We start from the raw sequence: 15796 nt of genomic DNA, 5'->3' as shown, positions 1-15796 counted from the left end.
ATTTTATAATAAAAACAATTTCAATAAATTTTCAAAAATTAAAATTATAACTTTCTAAATATAAAATTTATATTTGTTATAATTTTATGATTTTTGATATTTTTATAATTATATTAAATGTAAATATTGTTAATTTATTATTTGACTATTACCGCATTTGGTAGTTAACCAGTCATAAGTCACCCGCAAACGCACCAATTTTTAACCGCAATACCAGTCGTACAAATCTCTTAAAACCGTTAGAAACCGCAACCGCCCGCATCCACAAACTCCCACAACCGCAACTGCAACCGCTGCGTTTGAACAACTCAGGCCCTAAATATGACATAGCTGGATACATATATGTAATTAACCCAACAATTAGAAAATTTCGGATACTTTCTCCTGATTTTTTTTGCGAAACTACACATTCTTATCAGGTACTTAACACTCTTTAATTCAGTAAGTGTTGGTGTGTCTCACGACCAAAACCTGACCTTATGTTTCCATGTCTTAATTATTAAATATTAGTTATATATACTATACAAAAATTTAAACTTTAATAAATTAGATTAAACCTAAAATATTATTCATTTGCTTAAGAAATTAGTAGCCATTTTAAAATATAAATTTTAAAGGTTGACCGAAAAAAAATCCTAAATCCATAAAAATGTCAAACCGACCTCGAGTGTGCTAATCAAATTACTAACAATACATTACTATATATATCATAATCAGAATAATGTTGTTTTATATTTTACTTTTAGGTCGGTCAAAATCACCAATCAATGTAGGATTTGGGAAAGACATCGCCACAGGAGCATGCATACTAAGACCCACGTCTTTAACCTCAGCAACGGCGAGCGAACATGCATTTATTTTCCCTATGTAAACAATCAATTTAACATTGATAAAATATCCACATTTGCAAATGGATCTCTTCATTGGCTGAATAATAACCAAACCATTACGGCATTGGATCTTCATACAGAACTATTTTATGAGGTAATGCCACCAAGTTGCTTCACCAAATACTCCAACAAAGTGTATTTGTGGAGTCTAAAAGATCGCTTAGGCCTATGTGAAATGGAAGATTTATCAGTAAATTACCAAATATAGCTTGACTACAAAAACAAAAACACATTCCCATTTCCCCATAACATAGTCTTTCTTCTCCAAAACTAGCACATCCATAAGCCGAGAGCTACTGACGAAAAAATAACAAGATGGTACAAACAATACTCCATTAACATGTATTTATGGAGTCTAACAGATGCGGTCTTTATAGATGACAGTAGCAATAATGTTTCTTGGTGTGAGATCATAATATAATCAGGACGTAAAGGGACGTCGAGATTACATGACTGATCAAAAGCTCCAGACTCAACATGCTGCACTACACTGAAGGAAAAAATAGACAAAGGGCAGACCAAGAGATGTCTTTGTACTCTTGTCAAAGACAGGGTAGATATTGTTGAGAGTCCTGGAGTCAAAGAGCAAATTAGCTGTGTACTTTAAAGCATATCAGACGAGGGAACATCTGAAGCAACTCTTCACGGCTTCGTCTCTGCATAATTAATCATACCGTTAACATTAGGTAAAGACAAACAAAATCAAAAACTGTACATTGCAGAGGATGGAAAAAAGAAAAATTGAAAATATTTATAGTACACACACCTTAATGCCGATGCAGCCATTGACATCAAGAGTGGTGAGTGTAGCAGAACAGGTCTGCGAGAGAGCCTCCAGACATCTATCAGTCACCCCAACTATTCCAAACAAGCTGCAATTTGTTTTTGTTTTCATTGAATAGTGTCAGCAAAAAGAAATCATAAAACAAAATGAAGGAACCAGTTAAAGAATTGGAGCTAGTACCTGAGAAATTCGAGGGAGGTGCAACTATTAGCAATGGTAATCACACCTGCATCTGTGATACGCACACACCTGCCATGTTTAAGTAGCATTTGGAATGAAGACGCAGTTTTTAGCTCATTATCTTTCTTCTAAGGTGAGAGTTTAGCTTACCATGTCAAGTTGAGAGTCTCTAGCTTGTTGCACTTAGCTATATGACCAAGCCCTTCATCAGATAAGTTCTGACAACCAAAGTGGCACTCTTAGTTACAGACTATATCGTAGATCAGAAAAATCTTTAACTAATGTATTCAATCTGTCTATGGAACTGATAGCAATTGAAACTTTAGTATTATTTGATAGACATCCAAGATCTTGAATAAACACATTTATCTACAAAATGAAAAAGGACAATGCAACCAAATGAATTGCGATTCACTAACTAATACCTGAGCACCACACAGGTCTAAGAACCTTAGCTCAGCCAAAAGAGATATCTTCTTGTAAGCTTTGTCTGTGAAGCTGCAAAGAATTGCAATATAAGTTCCACAACTTGGATCAGCTAGATTTTCAATATAGCCAGAGACAAATGGAAATAATGCTTCTTATGATACCCTGAAAGAGCATAGAGGTTTAAGGTCTGCAGAGAGGAACACTTTTGTAGCACATGAAGTAATCCATCATCTGTGATCTTAACACACCTGGTCCCATCATAAACAAACAAGACCAAACACCATAAGTATTCAAATAACTTACAAATCAGTAAATCACATTTTTATCGACTAATGAAAAATGACATTATACAACAATGTTGTGGATTATCCATCACAATTAAATAACCACAGGGTTAGGCAACATTTTAGTTACCTGGTGATATTCAGTGCCTCTAAGTCTTGATAAGTTTCAGCTACTAGTTGCATACCTTTGTCTGTTATGCTCTGCACATAGAAGCGAGAGGAGGTACCCATTTGTGTAAGCCATTGATATAATTATAGCTACTCATCAAAAATAAAAACTCCAAAGAATATATGGATTAAGATACCTTGCAGCCACTTAGGTTCAAATCAATGATGTTTCTGCAATTCTTCACTAGATGTCTAATGCAATCATCAGTCACCCTGTCAAATAAAATCTAGAATTAGCTTCCTATGATGAGGTAAAATCAAGAAGTGTGACAAAATTTAGAAGGACATAATATTACCTCACGTTCCAGTAGATAGAGATAACTTTTAACTTGGGACATATGCTAGTTATAGCTTCTATTCCACTGTCTGATATCTTCTGGCACCCGTTCAGATTCAAGCATTCTAAGCTTGAAAGCGCATCATGACACTGAAAAATGTTCATACAGCACCCCGAAACATTGTGAGTAATTCAAACGGCTAATAACTAGTAGTAATGTGCACAAAAAAGTTACATGGCTTTTCACAAGTTGAAGATGAGTGTCCTCAACACCCTGGGAAAATTCAAGATTGATATGCTTCACTTGACGATATCTTGGCTGAAAAATTCAAACCACAATGAACATTCCCAACACTCACAATATATCAAAGTATCAAACTTGTGGTTTTAAACTAACCAAGGACAGAGCAGCTAACAGCCTATCCCCTGCATTGGTCCTCTCACGCAAATCAATGTTCTGAAAAAAGAGCATTGTGGTGAAATTGAAAACTTGGAAAGAGCTGAGAAGTAGTGTCAAACTTTTGTTTACCAGCCAGATGGAAGGGTAAGAGACCAGGGTGCGGTAGAGCCAAGGGCTAACGAGAAGGAGAGATATTAGATCTCTCTGTGGCAATCTTGTGCTCACTATCCTCATCACGCTTGTCACTATCTCTCTCCTCCACATCTCTTCTTCCTCTTCCATCACTTTCTTCGATTCCATGATTCTCCAATCCAAGCTTCGCAAGTTTTTCAACCAAACAGCCTCAGGACTAGAGTCTAAGAGCACGAGCCAAATCTTCCAGAGACGCGAGTTGTGTTTCTTGATTGGTTATGCAAATTTGGTTTCACCGCCGACAAAAGTCGAAACTTGTTTAGGTTCTCTCTGTAAAAAACATGACCAAGCCAGTTAAAACTTAAAAGCAGAGCTGGGCATCCGGTTTAGACGGTTTTTTTTATGGATCGGTTTATTCGGTTTTTTTTTTATTTTGAGAAAAATACCATCACATTAAACCGAACTAAATTTTGGTTCGGTTCGAAGCTCAGGTTATTCGGTTAATTTAGTAGAAAAGAAAAAAAAACTTGGGGGTGCAAAATTCGGTTTCTTTTGATTTATTCGATTTCTTGTTTTTTTTCGGTTTATTCAGGTTTTCTGGTTGTTATGGCCGAATCAAACAGAAAACCGAAAACTTTGGTTCTGTCTGCTTCGGTTCCTACCGAATGCACAACACTAGTTAAAAGGCTGGCCTACTATTAGAAGTCGGAAAAAAACTCGCTTTCAGATTCACTCAGTAATTTCGTCGAGCACCTTGTCTGCTTCACTCGCCCCCTCGCTTTTCACTATCTTTCCATTGACATTAGCAAACTCTGAGATAAACCCTAAACCCTTTTCCTCATTTGCGTCATCTGATACTCGAAACGTTCGATAAAGATGTTCGCCAAATCCAAAAGCTTCCTCTTTTCAATGAGCAAGCTGTTTCATCAGCATCAACAATGGCGAGAAATGGGAGCAATGGCGAAAGTGAGATTGAAATGGGTGAAGAACAAGAACCTCGATCACATCATTGACACCGAAACCGATCTCAAAGCAGCTTGCATTCTCAAAGACGCCATTAAACGATCTCCCACCGGTTTCCTCACCGCGAAATCCGTCGCTGATTGGCAGAAACTCCTCGGTCTCACCGTCCCTGTTCTTCGCTTCTTGCGCAGGTAATCAATCACCTTCTCCTTCAATCTCATCTGATTGATAAAAATTGAATCTTGATGGAATTTATAGAAGCTCTGTATCCGACTCTGTTTTTTGAAGGTATACTCTGTTTTTGAACGTATCTTACTCTGTTTTTAGGTATCCGACTCTGTTTCACGAGTTTCCGCACGCTCGTTACGCAAGCTTGCCCTGTTTCAAGCTAACGGAGACAGCGTTAATGCTCGACTCACAAGAAGAGATCATTCATCAAAGCCACGAGAGTGATACAGTGGAGAGGTTATGTAGACTTTTGATGATGATGAGAACGAGAACCGTCTCTCTCAGATCACTCCACTCTCTCAAGTTCGATCTCGGCTTACCAGACAACTACGAGAAGACGCTGGTCATGAGGTACCCTGACCACTTCTGCTTCGTCAAGGCCTCTAACGGAAACCCTTGTCTAAAGCTCGTGACTTGGCGCGACGAGTTCGCCTTCTCGGCTCTGCAGAAGCGAAACGAGAGGGATGCTGTTACAAGTGAGGATGGTCTTTACCGTGAGTTCAAGAGAGGACAGTCAGCATTGACTTTCCCTATGAGCTTTCCTAGAGGGTATGGAGCTCAGAAGAAGGTCAAGGCGTGGATGGATGAGTTTCAGAAACTTCCTTACATATCTCCTTACGACGACGCGAGTAACATCGACCCTGAGAGCGATCTCATGGAGAAACGAGCTGTGGGAGTGTTGCACGAGCTCTTGAGCTTGACCATCCACAAGAAAACCAAGAGGAACTACTTGAGAAGCATGAGAGGTGAGCTGAACATTCCTCATAAGTTCACTCGGCTCTTCACGCGGTACCCTGGGATCTTCTACCTTTCGTTGAAGTGTAAGACGACAACTGTGATTCTCAAAGAAGGGTATCGTCGTGGAAAGCTAGTGGATCCGCATCCTCTCACTCGTCTTAGAGATAAGTTCTATCATGTGATGAGAACAGGGTTTCTTTACCGGGCTAGAGGGTTAGGCATGGTCTCTAAGGAGGAACTTTTGCTTGATAAGGTAGACGATGATGGCCCTGAGGAAGAAGGTTCTGAAGAAGAAGAGATTGTGGAAGGAAGTGAACTTGAAGAGGATTCAGAAGATGAATAGCATTAGTTGTTCAAATTCATATGTTATAGACTTGTATCCTTATCTGCTGTCAATTCACGAACAGCAACAAATTTTACTACACTTTTATCTTAAGAAATAGAGTTGAGGATCTCTGTAACTTAGGCCTGCGGTTTTTGTAAGGGCCTAACCTAACCGAACCGAAATTTTCAGTTCTTGGTTTGGTTGGGAGTTTTGAGATTGGTTTAGTTTGGTAGAGTTTTGAAAAAGATGATTTGATGGCGGTTCGGTTTCAATTTTCACAAGAGAAAATGTCCTAAATCAATCAAAATTGATTGAAATTAACCAAAACTATCCGAATTTAACCAAAATATTCTATTTTATCAGAAAATTAAAAACCAAAATTAACCGAAAGCCGAACCAAACAATTAAATTGTGACCAATCTGAATAAACCAAACCAAAATAATATCTGTAAGCATAAAGTTGACAAAGGATATAAAGAGAGATTGTATTTCACCAAGAAAGATAGTCCACAACAAAGGAAAGTAGGACAAATTGGATTCCAAACCAACAAATGAATTTGTTAGAAGAAACCAAGAACAAGATCAAAATCGGAAACACTACTGTCTAGCCTGAAAACAAAAACAGAGACTCACCTAGATGACTATCTTATTCTGAATGAGTCAAAATACAATGTGCTCTCTTGTGAATATAGAAGAGAAGAAATAAAGAGTCAAAGTTAAAAGGACAGAAAATTTGGGAAGCCTTAATTGGCTAATCCCACGCACTGGTCACTTGTCCACCATAGCCACCACTTGGTGCACCACCATATCCACCGCCACCATAGCCTCCTCCTCCTCCTCCACCATAGTAGTCATTTCCACCGCCACCACTGCCTCCTCCCCTACCGCCGTAAGAGCCTTCCCTTCTGAAGTCACGGCCACCAAACCTTCCACCAGACCGTTTCTTACCCCCGCCAAATGAAGCACGTGAAGCGTATCGCGTGAGCCACTCAGGCACCTCTTGGTTAGCTTCTTGCATCAGCTCAGCGAGCTGCCTAGCCAGCTGCGCATTCTTCTCATTAAAGAAAGCTGTAGCTACGCCGGATTTGCCTGCACGTCCTGTTCTCCCGATGCGGTGAACATAGTCATCAATGTCATTTGGTAGATCGAAGTTAACCACATGAGCCACGTGTGGAATGTCAAGTCCACGTGCTGCCACGTCTGTTGCGACCAAAATGGGTGTCCTCCCACTTTTGAATGACTTCAGTGCCACTTCTCTTTCCTTTAGTAACATAAAGAAGTAAGTCAGATTTAGTCAAACAGGTAACAAAAAGCCTTATCATTCAATCAAGTCAACGAACCTGTTGTGTTCTGTCACCGTGAATGGTGGTTGCTGGAAAATCATTCATGCACAACCAGTTCTCCAATGAGTCGGCTCCTCTCTTCGTCTCCACAAAAACCAATGTCAATGATTGCTGTGTATAACAAGAACAGCAAAGCAAGTATTAGTCAGAGCTAAGTAAAACAGATGGTAACTATATCATTACCTTGTCATGGTTGCCAGTGTCTCTCTGGGCGTGTAGCAGATCCATGAGATGACTCTTCTTGTCAGACTCGTGGACGAATTCAACCCTTTGGGCAATCAAGTCAGTGCTTGAACCCACCCTTCCCACAGCCAAAAATATATAGTTTGCCAGAAAATCAGCAGCGAGTCTCTGTACAAGAAACACATAAACTGGTATTAACATAAGGAACCAAACCTTCTTGTGAACTAAACCATCAAAGGCTTACCATCACAAAGTTACAGATATAAAAGGAAGAACATTGTTATCCTCTAATAAATAAGAGTAAGGAAAGGGTGTTTAATGGATTAAGTTAAAGCCAACCTGAATCTCCCTAGGAAACGTAGCACTAAACAGCATTGTTTGTCTCATCCCACGTGGAGGCATGTCCATCTCTTCAACAATCTTTCTAATTTGTGGTTCAAAACCCATGTCCAGCATCCTGTCCGCCTCATCGAGAGCTAAAAACTTAATCATCTGCATCGAGACTCTAGCTCTCTCTAGCAAATCATTCAACCGGCCAGGAGTTGCCACAAGGATGTCAACTCCTCTCTCCAGTTCCCTTAGCTGTTGTACAAACAATAAAAGATGAGATCAACTAATCGATTATTGCAAAATAAACACCTAACAGTAGCTGTAACCAGGAGTAACTATAATGCTTCTGCTTATTACGCAATGATGATGTAAGCGAAATGGCAATGTTAACTAGCATAAAAGAAGAGTTTGTAAGATTTATTATGCATTGCGGACTTAAAAAACAAAACATATTATCAACAAATGAGAGACTTGCATAAGAAAGAACCAAATCAGTTAAGTGTGTTATAAAATAGACAACAGCGGTCTAAGCGTGCATGACGCAATAACCAGCAGAAAAAAACTGTGTATGATAATTAATTACCTGCTGGTTAATAGGTGTTCCTCCATAAGCAACAACAACCTTCACACCAGTTTGGTATGAGAACTTTTTGGCTTCATCATGTATCTGCCAAAAAGAAACACAGAATGAGAAACAAAGATGCTTTTCGAACACCGGAAATGAGTAGATTCTCTCAACATTACCTGGCTTGCCAGCTCCCTTGTTGGCGAGAGGATAACAGCAAGAGGATAAACCGTCCTTGACCCACGAGGCCTCTGCGGATTCTGATCTCTCAGGATCCCGCTAATGATCGGAAAGCAAAAAGCAGCGGTCTTCCCAGACCCCGTCTGAGCACACGCCATCAAATCCCTCTGAGCAAGCAGTATGGGAATCGCGTGACGCTGCACTGGCGTCGGCCTCACGTACTTGCACCTCCTGATGTTGAGATTCAACGCCTCCCCAAGATCAATCTCCGCAAACGTGTTGACAGGAGGAGGCACGTCACCGCCGCTGGTCTCAATGGGGATATCCTCATAGGCGTCAAAGTTAATGCCGGTGTTCTCCTGCTCTGTAAAGGCAGGCTCTAGATCAACATCATCTCCAAAGGGATTCACTTCACGGTCCCATCCTCCTCCTCCTCCTCCACCTCTGTTGTTCCAACCACCACCACCACCAGTACTTCCTCGTCCACCGTAAGCGTAACCGGTACGCCCTGCATCAGCCCTGTAACCACCTCCACCGCCACCACCGCCAGGAGCCCAGCGAGAGGGTTGACCACCGTATCCTCCACCACGGTCATTTCCTGGCAAAGGAGCAGCAGGCTCGGATTGTCTGTTCCTTAAATGAGGGGGAACGTAAGCAGGCTTCGCCCTGGAAGCGGCGTTGTCTGAATCAGCCACGTCTGCCCATGATGTACTCATAACTGAATGTTCCTAAAAATCTAGAAAAAGCTTTCAACTTTCCAGCAGAAACAACGAAAGAGAGTAACTTTGTATCTTTGGAACCTGGCAAAAGTCAAAATACATAAGGTTTAGGTTAGCAGAGAAACGCAATCCCAAAGGAATCAGATAGCAGCTGAGCTAAGGAGGAAACAGGAAACCTAAATTAAATCTATCAAACAACTAAAGACGACGAAATTAGAAGAGATCCAAATCTAGCCATCTGATAAATCGAGAGAGAGAGATTGAGAAAGAACCTAAAAATTGGGAGAGAGAATCGAATCGAATCGAATCGGAAACGAGAGGAAGATATCAATTCAACGGTAGTCGTTAAGCCAACGGCGAAGCTCAGGAGAGAGAGATAAAACCCTTGTTTTAGATCGGACACAACAACACCATGCCATATAATTGCATGTTTCACCCTATTCTTTTAATCCTTCACATTTTGACCCACAAATGTTTTCATTAATCAAGAAAAGCCCCACTACAGTTATAGAAAAAAAAGATTTGTTTCTAAACATTGAGGGTATTAAAGTAAATTGACGACAAGGCTCGAAAGGCTACTACAAACTCCACTCGCCACTCAACCTCACGCGCCCCTCTCATTTTCGATTGCCTCTCACTCTGCGAGAGAGAGCGAAAAGGCGAAGACGCCGCAGAATCCAAATCCAATCCAAGCAATGGGCGCGAATTCGATTCCGACGGACGCAACTCTCGATCTCGATGAGCAGATCTCTCAGCTCATGCAGTGCAAGCCTCTCTCCGAGCAACAGGTGCCCCCGATTTCGTTTCTCATCGTTTAAATTGGATCCGTACACTATCGATGATTGGATCTCTGATTTTTGTTTTCAAATGAAAGGTTGATCCTTTTTTATGTATGAGTATGTGATTATCCGATTTGATTTCTGATTTGTCTAGAAGACCTTCTTGAGATGATGATACGAGGATCAATATCTGTAGAAAGCTCTCCATTATGTCTGCTTATGTCAAGATGTTGTCTCCATTATGTTATGTTTTTTTATATTAAATATTAGTGTCACTCATACTTATGCAGCTTTTGTTTTATTTTCTTTAGGTTAGAGCATTATGCGAGAAAGCTAAGGAGATCTTGATGGATGAAAGCAATGTTCAGGTTTGTTCCTGATCTTGGTTTCCCATGTGGAAGATTGTGTAACCAGCCTGAATTCATTATAAGCAGATATTCATTTTGCTTGCTTTACCTAATTTTTATACATCACCTGAATAATGCAGCCTGTCAAAAGCCCTGTGACAATCTGTGGTGATATTCATGGACAGTTCCATGATCTTGCAGAGCTTTTCCGTATTGGAGGAATGGTATGATCTATAACACTTGCTGATAATATGCATAATGGCCGTTAAGATTAACATTTTGTTTTTTTTTAATTCAGAATTCACCTTTCCTAGCAATGATTAGTTCTGACTGCGTGATACAAATTCTGAGTGCTTGCTTACTGAGTAATCAGAATTATTTGGAGCCTTGACTCAGGATATATCTAGAAATAGTGCTTAGATTTTTTTTTTCTTTCTGGTTTTAAGTTTTTTTGTTGTCTGATGAATGTTTATCTTACGCTCTTTTGCAGTGCCCTGATACCAACTATCTATTTATGGGTGATTATGTCGATCGTGGATATTATTCCGTCGAAACTGTTACGGTATTGACCTTATACCATCTGCAGATCTCCTTTTTGTTCAATAATCATATAATTATCTGATATCCTAGTAAAAAAATACATCTTTTGCCTTTTTATATCAAACCTCATGTGTGTATACTGGATATTCTCTCTTCCTAATGTTTATGTAGTTTTTATAAGATTTACGATGCTGATACACTTCTTACATTTTAATTTCATTTCCAGCTGTTAGTTGGCTTGAAAGTACGGTATCCTCAGCGAATCACTATTCTTAGAGGAAACCATGAAAGTCGTCAGGTAAAGTCTCTACTTGTACTTTCACTCTCTGATTATGTATTGACATGTTTTTTTTACTGTCTTGTGTCACTGAAATCTTAGCCGATATTCATTCATAGTTACAATTTATTTATGTATTGTCTATGATACAAATATTTACATGCAGTTAAAGCGCTTTCCTATCTTCTGTTTGCTGTACTTTTCTGTCCTCCAACTTTTTATCTGACTCATGGTTTATTACACTTTTTTTTTTAATCTGGCAGATTACTCAGGTGTATGGATTTTATGATGAATGCCTGCGCAAGTGAGTCTCCAACATCCTTATCGTTTCTGCTAACTCACTTTTTACTCATGTCACGATACTTCTTTTTCACTAGTAGTCTGCACGTCGCTTTGCTTTCGGTTGTTACTGCTCTTGTGTTTGCATGGGAGACTATTAATTTTCTCTTGTTTCGTTAGCTAGTTGGTTTTAATCGTCCGGAATGATATTGCTTTGTTCATTTGACTGTTCTCAGTGGTAGTCTGTTTGCATACCTTTGTTGTTTGTTAGTGCCCATCAAATACATGACTCTCCTCCTTATACGCCTGTACGAAAATCTTTTGGGTTATTTCGTTTGCAGTTTGGTTAACAAAGCTTCCTTGTACTTTCAGGTATGGTAATGCGAATGTTTGGAAGATATTTACTGATCTCTTCGACTATTTTCCACTGACAGCCTTGGTTAGTATATCACGTTGCACCTTTATATACTAATATATGATATAGATGACTCAATATTCGATACTGTCAAAAGATTGGCTTTTAATGCAATTGCTACTTCAGTTTGAGATGGTTTCTATTCTGCAATGCTGTGAATGTGATATAAATTGCATTTGCTACTTACACTTTCGAGAGCCAAGAGTGGATGTTTTAAAAATATAATTTGTCTAGTTGAGTTGATGGTGCTTTCTAAGACGTTTAGTTCGAGCAAATAAGGAGGCTATCCATCTCATATCATATGTGTCCTGTTTGCAGGTGGAATCGGAAATATTCTGCCTTCACGGTGGATTGTCACCGTCTATCGAGACCCTTGACAACATTAGGAACTTTGACCGAGTTCAAGAAGTTCCACATGAAGGACCGATGTGCGACTTACTATGGTCTGATCCTGATGACAGATGTGGGTGGGGAATCTCTCCTCGTGGTGCCGGATATACATTTGGTCAGGTATTGAATCACATAGCCTCAGTTTCAGAAGCTGCCCTGAATCTCATTTTTCTTTGTTTGTTCCAGATAAGTGTGTAATTATACTTTCTTTTTTTGTTTCCATAGGACATTTCCGAACAATTCAACCACAGCAACAGCTTAAAACTTATCGCTCGAGCGCATCAACTGGTTATGGATGGATTCAACTGGGCACATGTAATTCAATCAAACTTTTTTCCCTGCATAGACTAGCCTAACCTGAGAATCTTTACTCACTGTTATTATTTCTATTGACAGGAGCAAAAGGTGGTTACTATTTTCAGTGCACCAAACTATTGTTATCGTTGTGGAAACATGGCCTCTATTCTTGAGGTCGATGACTGCAGAAACCACACCTTCATTCAGGTATCTCGCAAGCTATGTTCATTTTCTATCTCTGCAGAAGAAGAAAAAGACTAATGAAGACTAAATTGTGAAACAGTTTGAACCAGCCCCAAGGAGAGGAGAACCAGATGTGACCCGAAGGACACCTGACTACTTCCTATAAACAAAAGTCACCTCCTCTCCAGCTGCAAAGTCCGGTTGTTGGTTTTTTGAAGATCTCTGGCTTATTCCATTTGGCAACGCCTTGTCTTCTGAGTGAGGTTGCGTTTCTTTGAAATCGATTTAGCCTTCTACCTTGGAATAGTGTAATATAGGCAATGAGGTCAATGAACTATAAAACCTAGTCCCATGAATGTTTGTGTTTGGCTGAAATTATTTAGCTCCCTTCTTGCATCAGAATCTATTTCTTGTGAGATATTATTTTGACTTAATTTCATGTTAATTCTTTCCTTCAATTTATGCTTTTTACACTGTTTTGATCCAAACATGACCAATATATGTTCTTTAAAGCCACAACAATGGAGACTGGTCAATGATAAACAGGGGCATTTAAGATTTTATATTGCAAGACAATGATAACTGTTTCACAAGTTAATGTAAGAGACTACCAAAGGAACCAACCAGTCTGCTTCTTCTTCTGTCTTTATCATCTCCAAAACACTCTCAAGAATCAATCACCTTATATTTCGGGTACTGCACAAGTAACAACACAGTAATCGAATACTCACTAATGAGCAAAACCCTAATTACTCCTTCGTGCCGTGCCTTTCAAGAATCCCATCATGTACCGTGCCCCTATTAATAAATGATTTATTTAACACACAAAGGTTTCACAGAATGAATGAATCACACATGTTTAAAATAATAGTAATAATAATCATAATCCTGATTAATTACATGAAAATAAAATAAAAAAGGAAAATAAGATTTATATCAGTGAAGAGGAAAACTACTCAAATACATTTATGCAAAGTATGCGATTCACTAAAAAAAAGGAATATCAACCCCATTGTTTAATAGGAAAACAAAAAAAAAGGTATCGACTTCTATGTGTATAAATAGAGAATGCGTGCATTGTGATATCTATTCGTAAATATACAAACATGGACATGATCAGTCAATTGTCAGATGACTTGCTCATCCGAATACTGTCACGTGTCCCGACGAAACATGTCATGGCCACATGTTGTTTGTCGAAAAGATGGCTGCGTCTTTGGAGTTTAGTTCCAAAGCTTGATTATGCCGAGTGCAGCTACAGACACAGTAATGAAAACTATGCGACCTTCACGCAGTTTGTTTACAGGTCATTGATGTCAAATAAGGCACCGGTTCTAGAGACCTTGGATCTCAATCTAGGTTCCAAGTGTCAAGCAATAGATGTTGGTAATTGGATTGAAACCGCAGTTGTTTGTCACCGTGTGCAAGAGATTATAGCTATCATCCGTCCTTCTAATGAGAGAGGGACCATGATCAGCTTGCCGAGTAGCATGTATACATGTGAAACACTAGAAACCTTGGAACTCTATGATTGCTTTCGTTTGGATGTTCCTTTTTCTGTTCGACTCCCGTCTCTGAAAACTTTGAAACTTGTAGATGTGGATTACGCAGACAACAAGGTGTCGTCTCTTACAAGGCTTTTATCCGGTTGTCCTAATCTTGACTTTCTCCTTGTGCACCATGATAACCTGGACGTGGCTCTCATGGTGCCTCCTTCTCTAGGGAAATTGATCATGTATAATAACGGAAGAAACCAAAAGGGTAGCGGGTTTGTTATAGATGCTCCGTCTCTCGTGTGGCTTTACGTTCGAGATGATGTCCTTTACGACTTCCATCAAATTGAGCATATGCCTAACTTAGAAGTTGCACATGTTGAAATGACTTTTGCAGTACGTAACCACAAGTTTCTGAAAGCTTTTACTTGTGCCCGCTCGCTTACCCTATGTTTATCCTTTTTAGAGGTACGTACATTAACACCATATACATGTGTGAACTAAAAGGAATGGAATGTTTTTTCTTCACTTATGTTGTTGTTGTGTACAGGTTCTGTCTCCTTGTGGCATGATCTTCCACAATCTCGTTGATCTGACACTGAATACATGTGCTCAAGGTTGGTGGGATCTTGTCACTCGTATGCTCCAAGATTCTCCCAAGCTAAGATCGCTCAAACTCACTGATGTAAGCAAGCGTTTTTTTTAAATAATTAATTATGCTTTTTTTATCACCTCCCGATATGATTGATGTTAGTGTTTGGTACTCTTCATTAGGAACATCAGCTTGAATTTACTAGTATAGAAACCCCGGAGAGCTGGAAGCGACCGAGTTCTGTTCCCGAGTGTTTCCTGCACAGTTTTGAAATTTTCGAGTGGAAAGGTTACAAAGGGAGACGAGGAGATTTAGACATGGCCACATACGTTATAACGAACGCTACTCGTTTGAAGAAATCAAAATTCTCGTCACAACCCCATGATGATTCGGAGGGAGATAGAATACACCGCGACTTGAATAGTTTGCAGGCGGCTTCACCTCATCTTATGTTCTTGTCCCAAGAAAGAAACAAGAGGCAAAGAGTAGAAACATAAAAGAATTAGGTCTTGCTGCTAGTTTGATTTTTTTTTGTTTAAATATTTATGGTTTTCATTTAGGCAACCAGGTCAGTGAACTAAATAAACACCATGAATATTTGTGTTATTCAGCTACCTTCTTAATCATGAATCTATTTCTTGTGAGATAGTATTATTTTGACTTGATTTATGTTATTCTTTCGTTCAGCTTCTGCTTTTACACCGTTTTGATACAAACATAAGTTCTTTAAAAGCCACAACAATGGAGACTGGTCAATGAAAACAGTTGCACGAACTATTCTATATTTTTTTTTGATAATCCAGGTAATCTGAACACCCTGGAGGGAACCCGACTAGCGTCTACGTACACCTCCGCAGAAGGCATCCTGGAGAGCTGCCTTTATCACCCTATTTTAATCGACGGTGGCCAGCGGAATTCGAACCCGGGTCCGTATTGGGGCCAAAGCTCCCTCAAGACCACCGGACCGTCCACACTTGGTTGAACTATTCTATATTACCAGCCAATGAAAACTGTTGCTACAAGTTTATGTAAATAGCTATTTAGCCACAAAAAGAAAGTTAATGTAAATAGCTAGGGAAAAGACAA

At 39.5% G+C, this 15796-nt stretch overlaps 5 protein-coding genes across 5 annotated transcripts; 3 read left to right on the top strand and 2 right to left on the bottom strand.

Moving 5' to 3' along the window:
- Window positions 1-1061: 1061 nt before the first annotated feature.
- LOC106403214 (F-box protein At3g58530) lies at window positions 1062-3869 on the bottom strand. The gene is made up of 12 exons (XM_048741256.1): window positions 3542-3869; window positions 3410-3469; window positions 3248-3331; window positions 3032-3162; window positions 2873-2948; window positions 2698-2768; window positions 2445-2531; window positions 2280-2352; window positions 2005-2072; window positions 1855-1923; window positions 1657-1762; window positions 1062-1546 (listed from the first exon to the last, which is right to left on the bottom strand). Exons 1-12 carry the CDS (start codon window positions 3710-3712, stop codon window positions 1481-1483), a joined length of 1062 nt encoding a protein of 353 aa, XP_048597213.1. The 5' UTR covers window positions 3713-3869; the 3' UTR covers window positions 1062-1480.
- Window positions 3870-4122: 253 nt separating this feature from the next.
- On the top strand, window positions 4123-5927 carry LOC106403215 (protein WHAT'S THIS FACTOR 9, mitochondrial-like). Its single transcript, XM_048741254.1, has 2 exons — window positions 4123-4698; window positions 4835-5927. The coding sequence occupies exons 1-2, from the start codon at window positions 4421-4423 to the stop codon at window positions 5814-5816; spliced, it is 1260 nt and encodes a 419-aa protein (XP_048597211.1). The 5' UTR covers window positions 4123-4420; the 3' UTR covers window positions 5817-5927.
- A 340-nt stretch (window positions 5928-6267) lies between these two features.
- On the bottom strand, window positions 6268-9525 carry LOC106405705 (DEAD-box ATP-dependent RNA helicase 11). The gene is made up of 7 exons (XM_048741252.1): window positions 9391-9525; window positions 8399-9199; window positions 8238-8321; window positions 7664-7906; window positions 7325-7492; window positions 7139-7252; window positions 6268-7059 (listed from the first exon to the last, which is right to left on the bottom strand). The coding sequence occupies exons 2-7, from the start codon at window positions 9113-9115 to the stop codon at window positions 6550-6552; spliced, it is 1836 nt and encodes a 611-aa protein (XP_048597209.1). The 5' UTR covers window positions 9116-9199; window positions 9391-9525; the 3' UTR covers window positions 6268-6549.
- Window positions 9526-9689: 164 nt separating this feature from the next.
- Window positions 9690-13083, top strand: LOC106405706 (serine/threonine-protein phosphatase PP2A-4 catalytic subunit). Its single transcript, XM_048741255.1, has 11 exons — window positions 9690-9906; window positions 10209-10265; window positions 10385-10468; window positions 10735-10806; window positions 11011-11082; window positions 11325-11365; window positions 11713-11779; window positions 12074-12265; window positions 12371-12460; window positions 12542-12649; window positions 12726-13083. The coding sequence occupies exons 1-11, from the start codon at window positions 9814-9816 to the stop codon at window positions 12789-12791; spliced, it is 942 nt and encodes a 313-aa protein (XP_048597212.1). The 5' UTR covers window positions 9690-9813; the 3' UTR covers window positions 12792-13083.
- A 648-nt stretch (window positions 13084-13731) lies between these two features.
- Window positions 13732-15692, top strand: LOC106405510 (F-box/FBD/LRR-repeat protein At4g26340-like). The gene is made up of 6 exons (XM_022692087.2): window positions 13732-14586; window positions 14669-14803; window positions 14893-14998; window positions 15271-15278; window positions 15398-15461; window positions 15514-15692. Exons 1-6 carry the CDS (start codon window positions 13732-13734, stop codon window positions 15690-15692), a joined length of 1347 nt encoding a protein of 448 aa, XP_022547808.2.
- The last annotated feature ends 104 nt before the right edge of the window (window positions 15693-15796 follow it).

The sequence above is a fragment of the Brassica napus genome, chromosome A9, assembly GCF_020379485.1.
Source record: "Brassica napus cultivar Da-Ae chromosome A9, Da-Ae, whole genome shotgun sequence".
NCBI classification, from domain to species: Eukaryota; Viridiplantae; Streptophyta; class Magnoliopsida; order Brassicales; family Brassicaceae; genus Brassica; species Brassica napus.
This window is presented reverse-complemented; position numbering and strand designations above follow the sequence as displayed.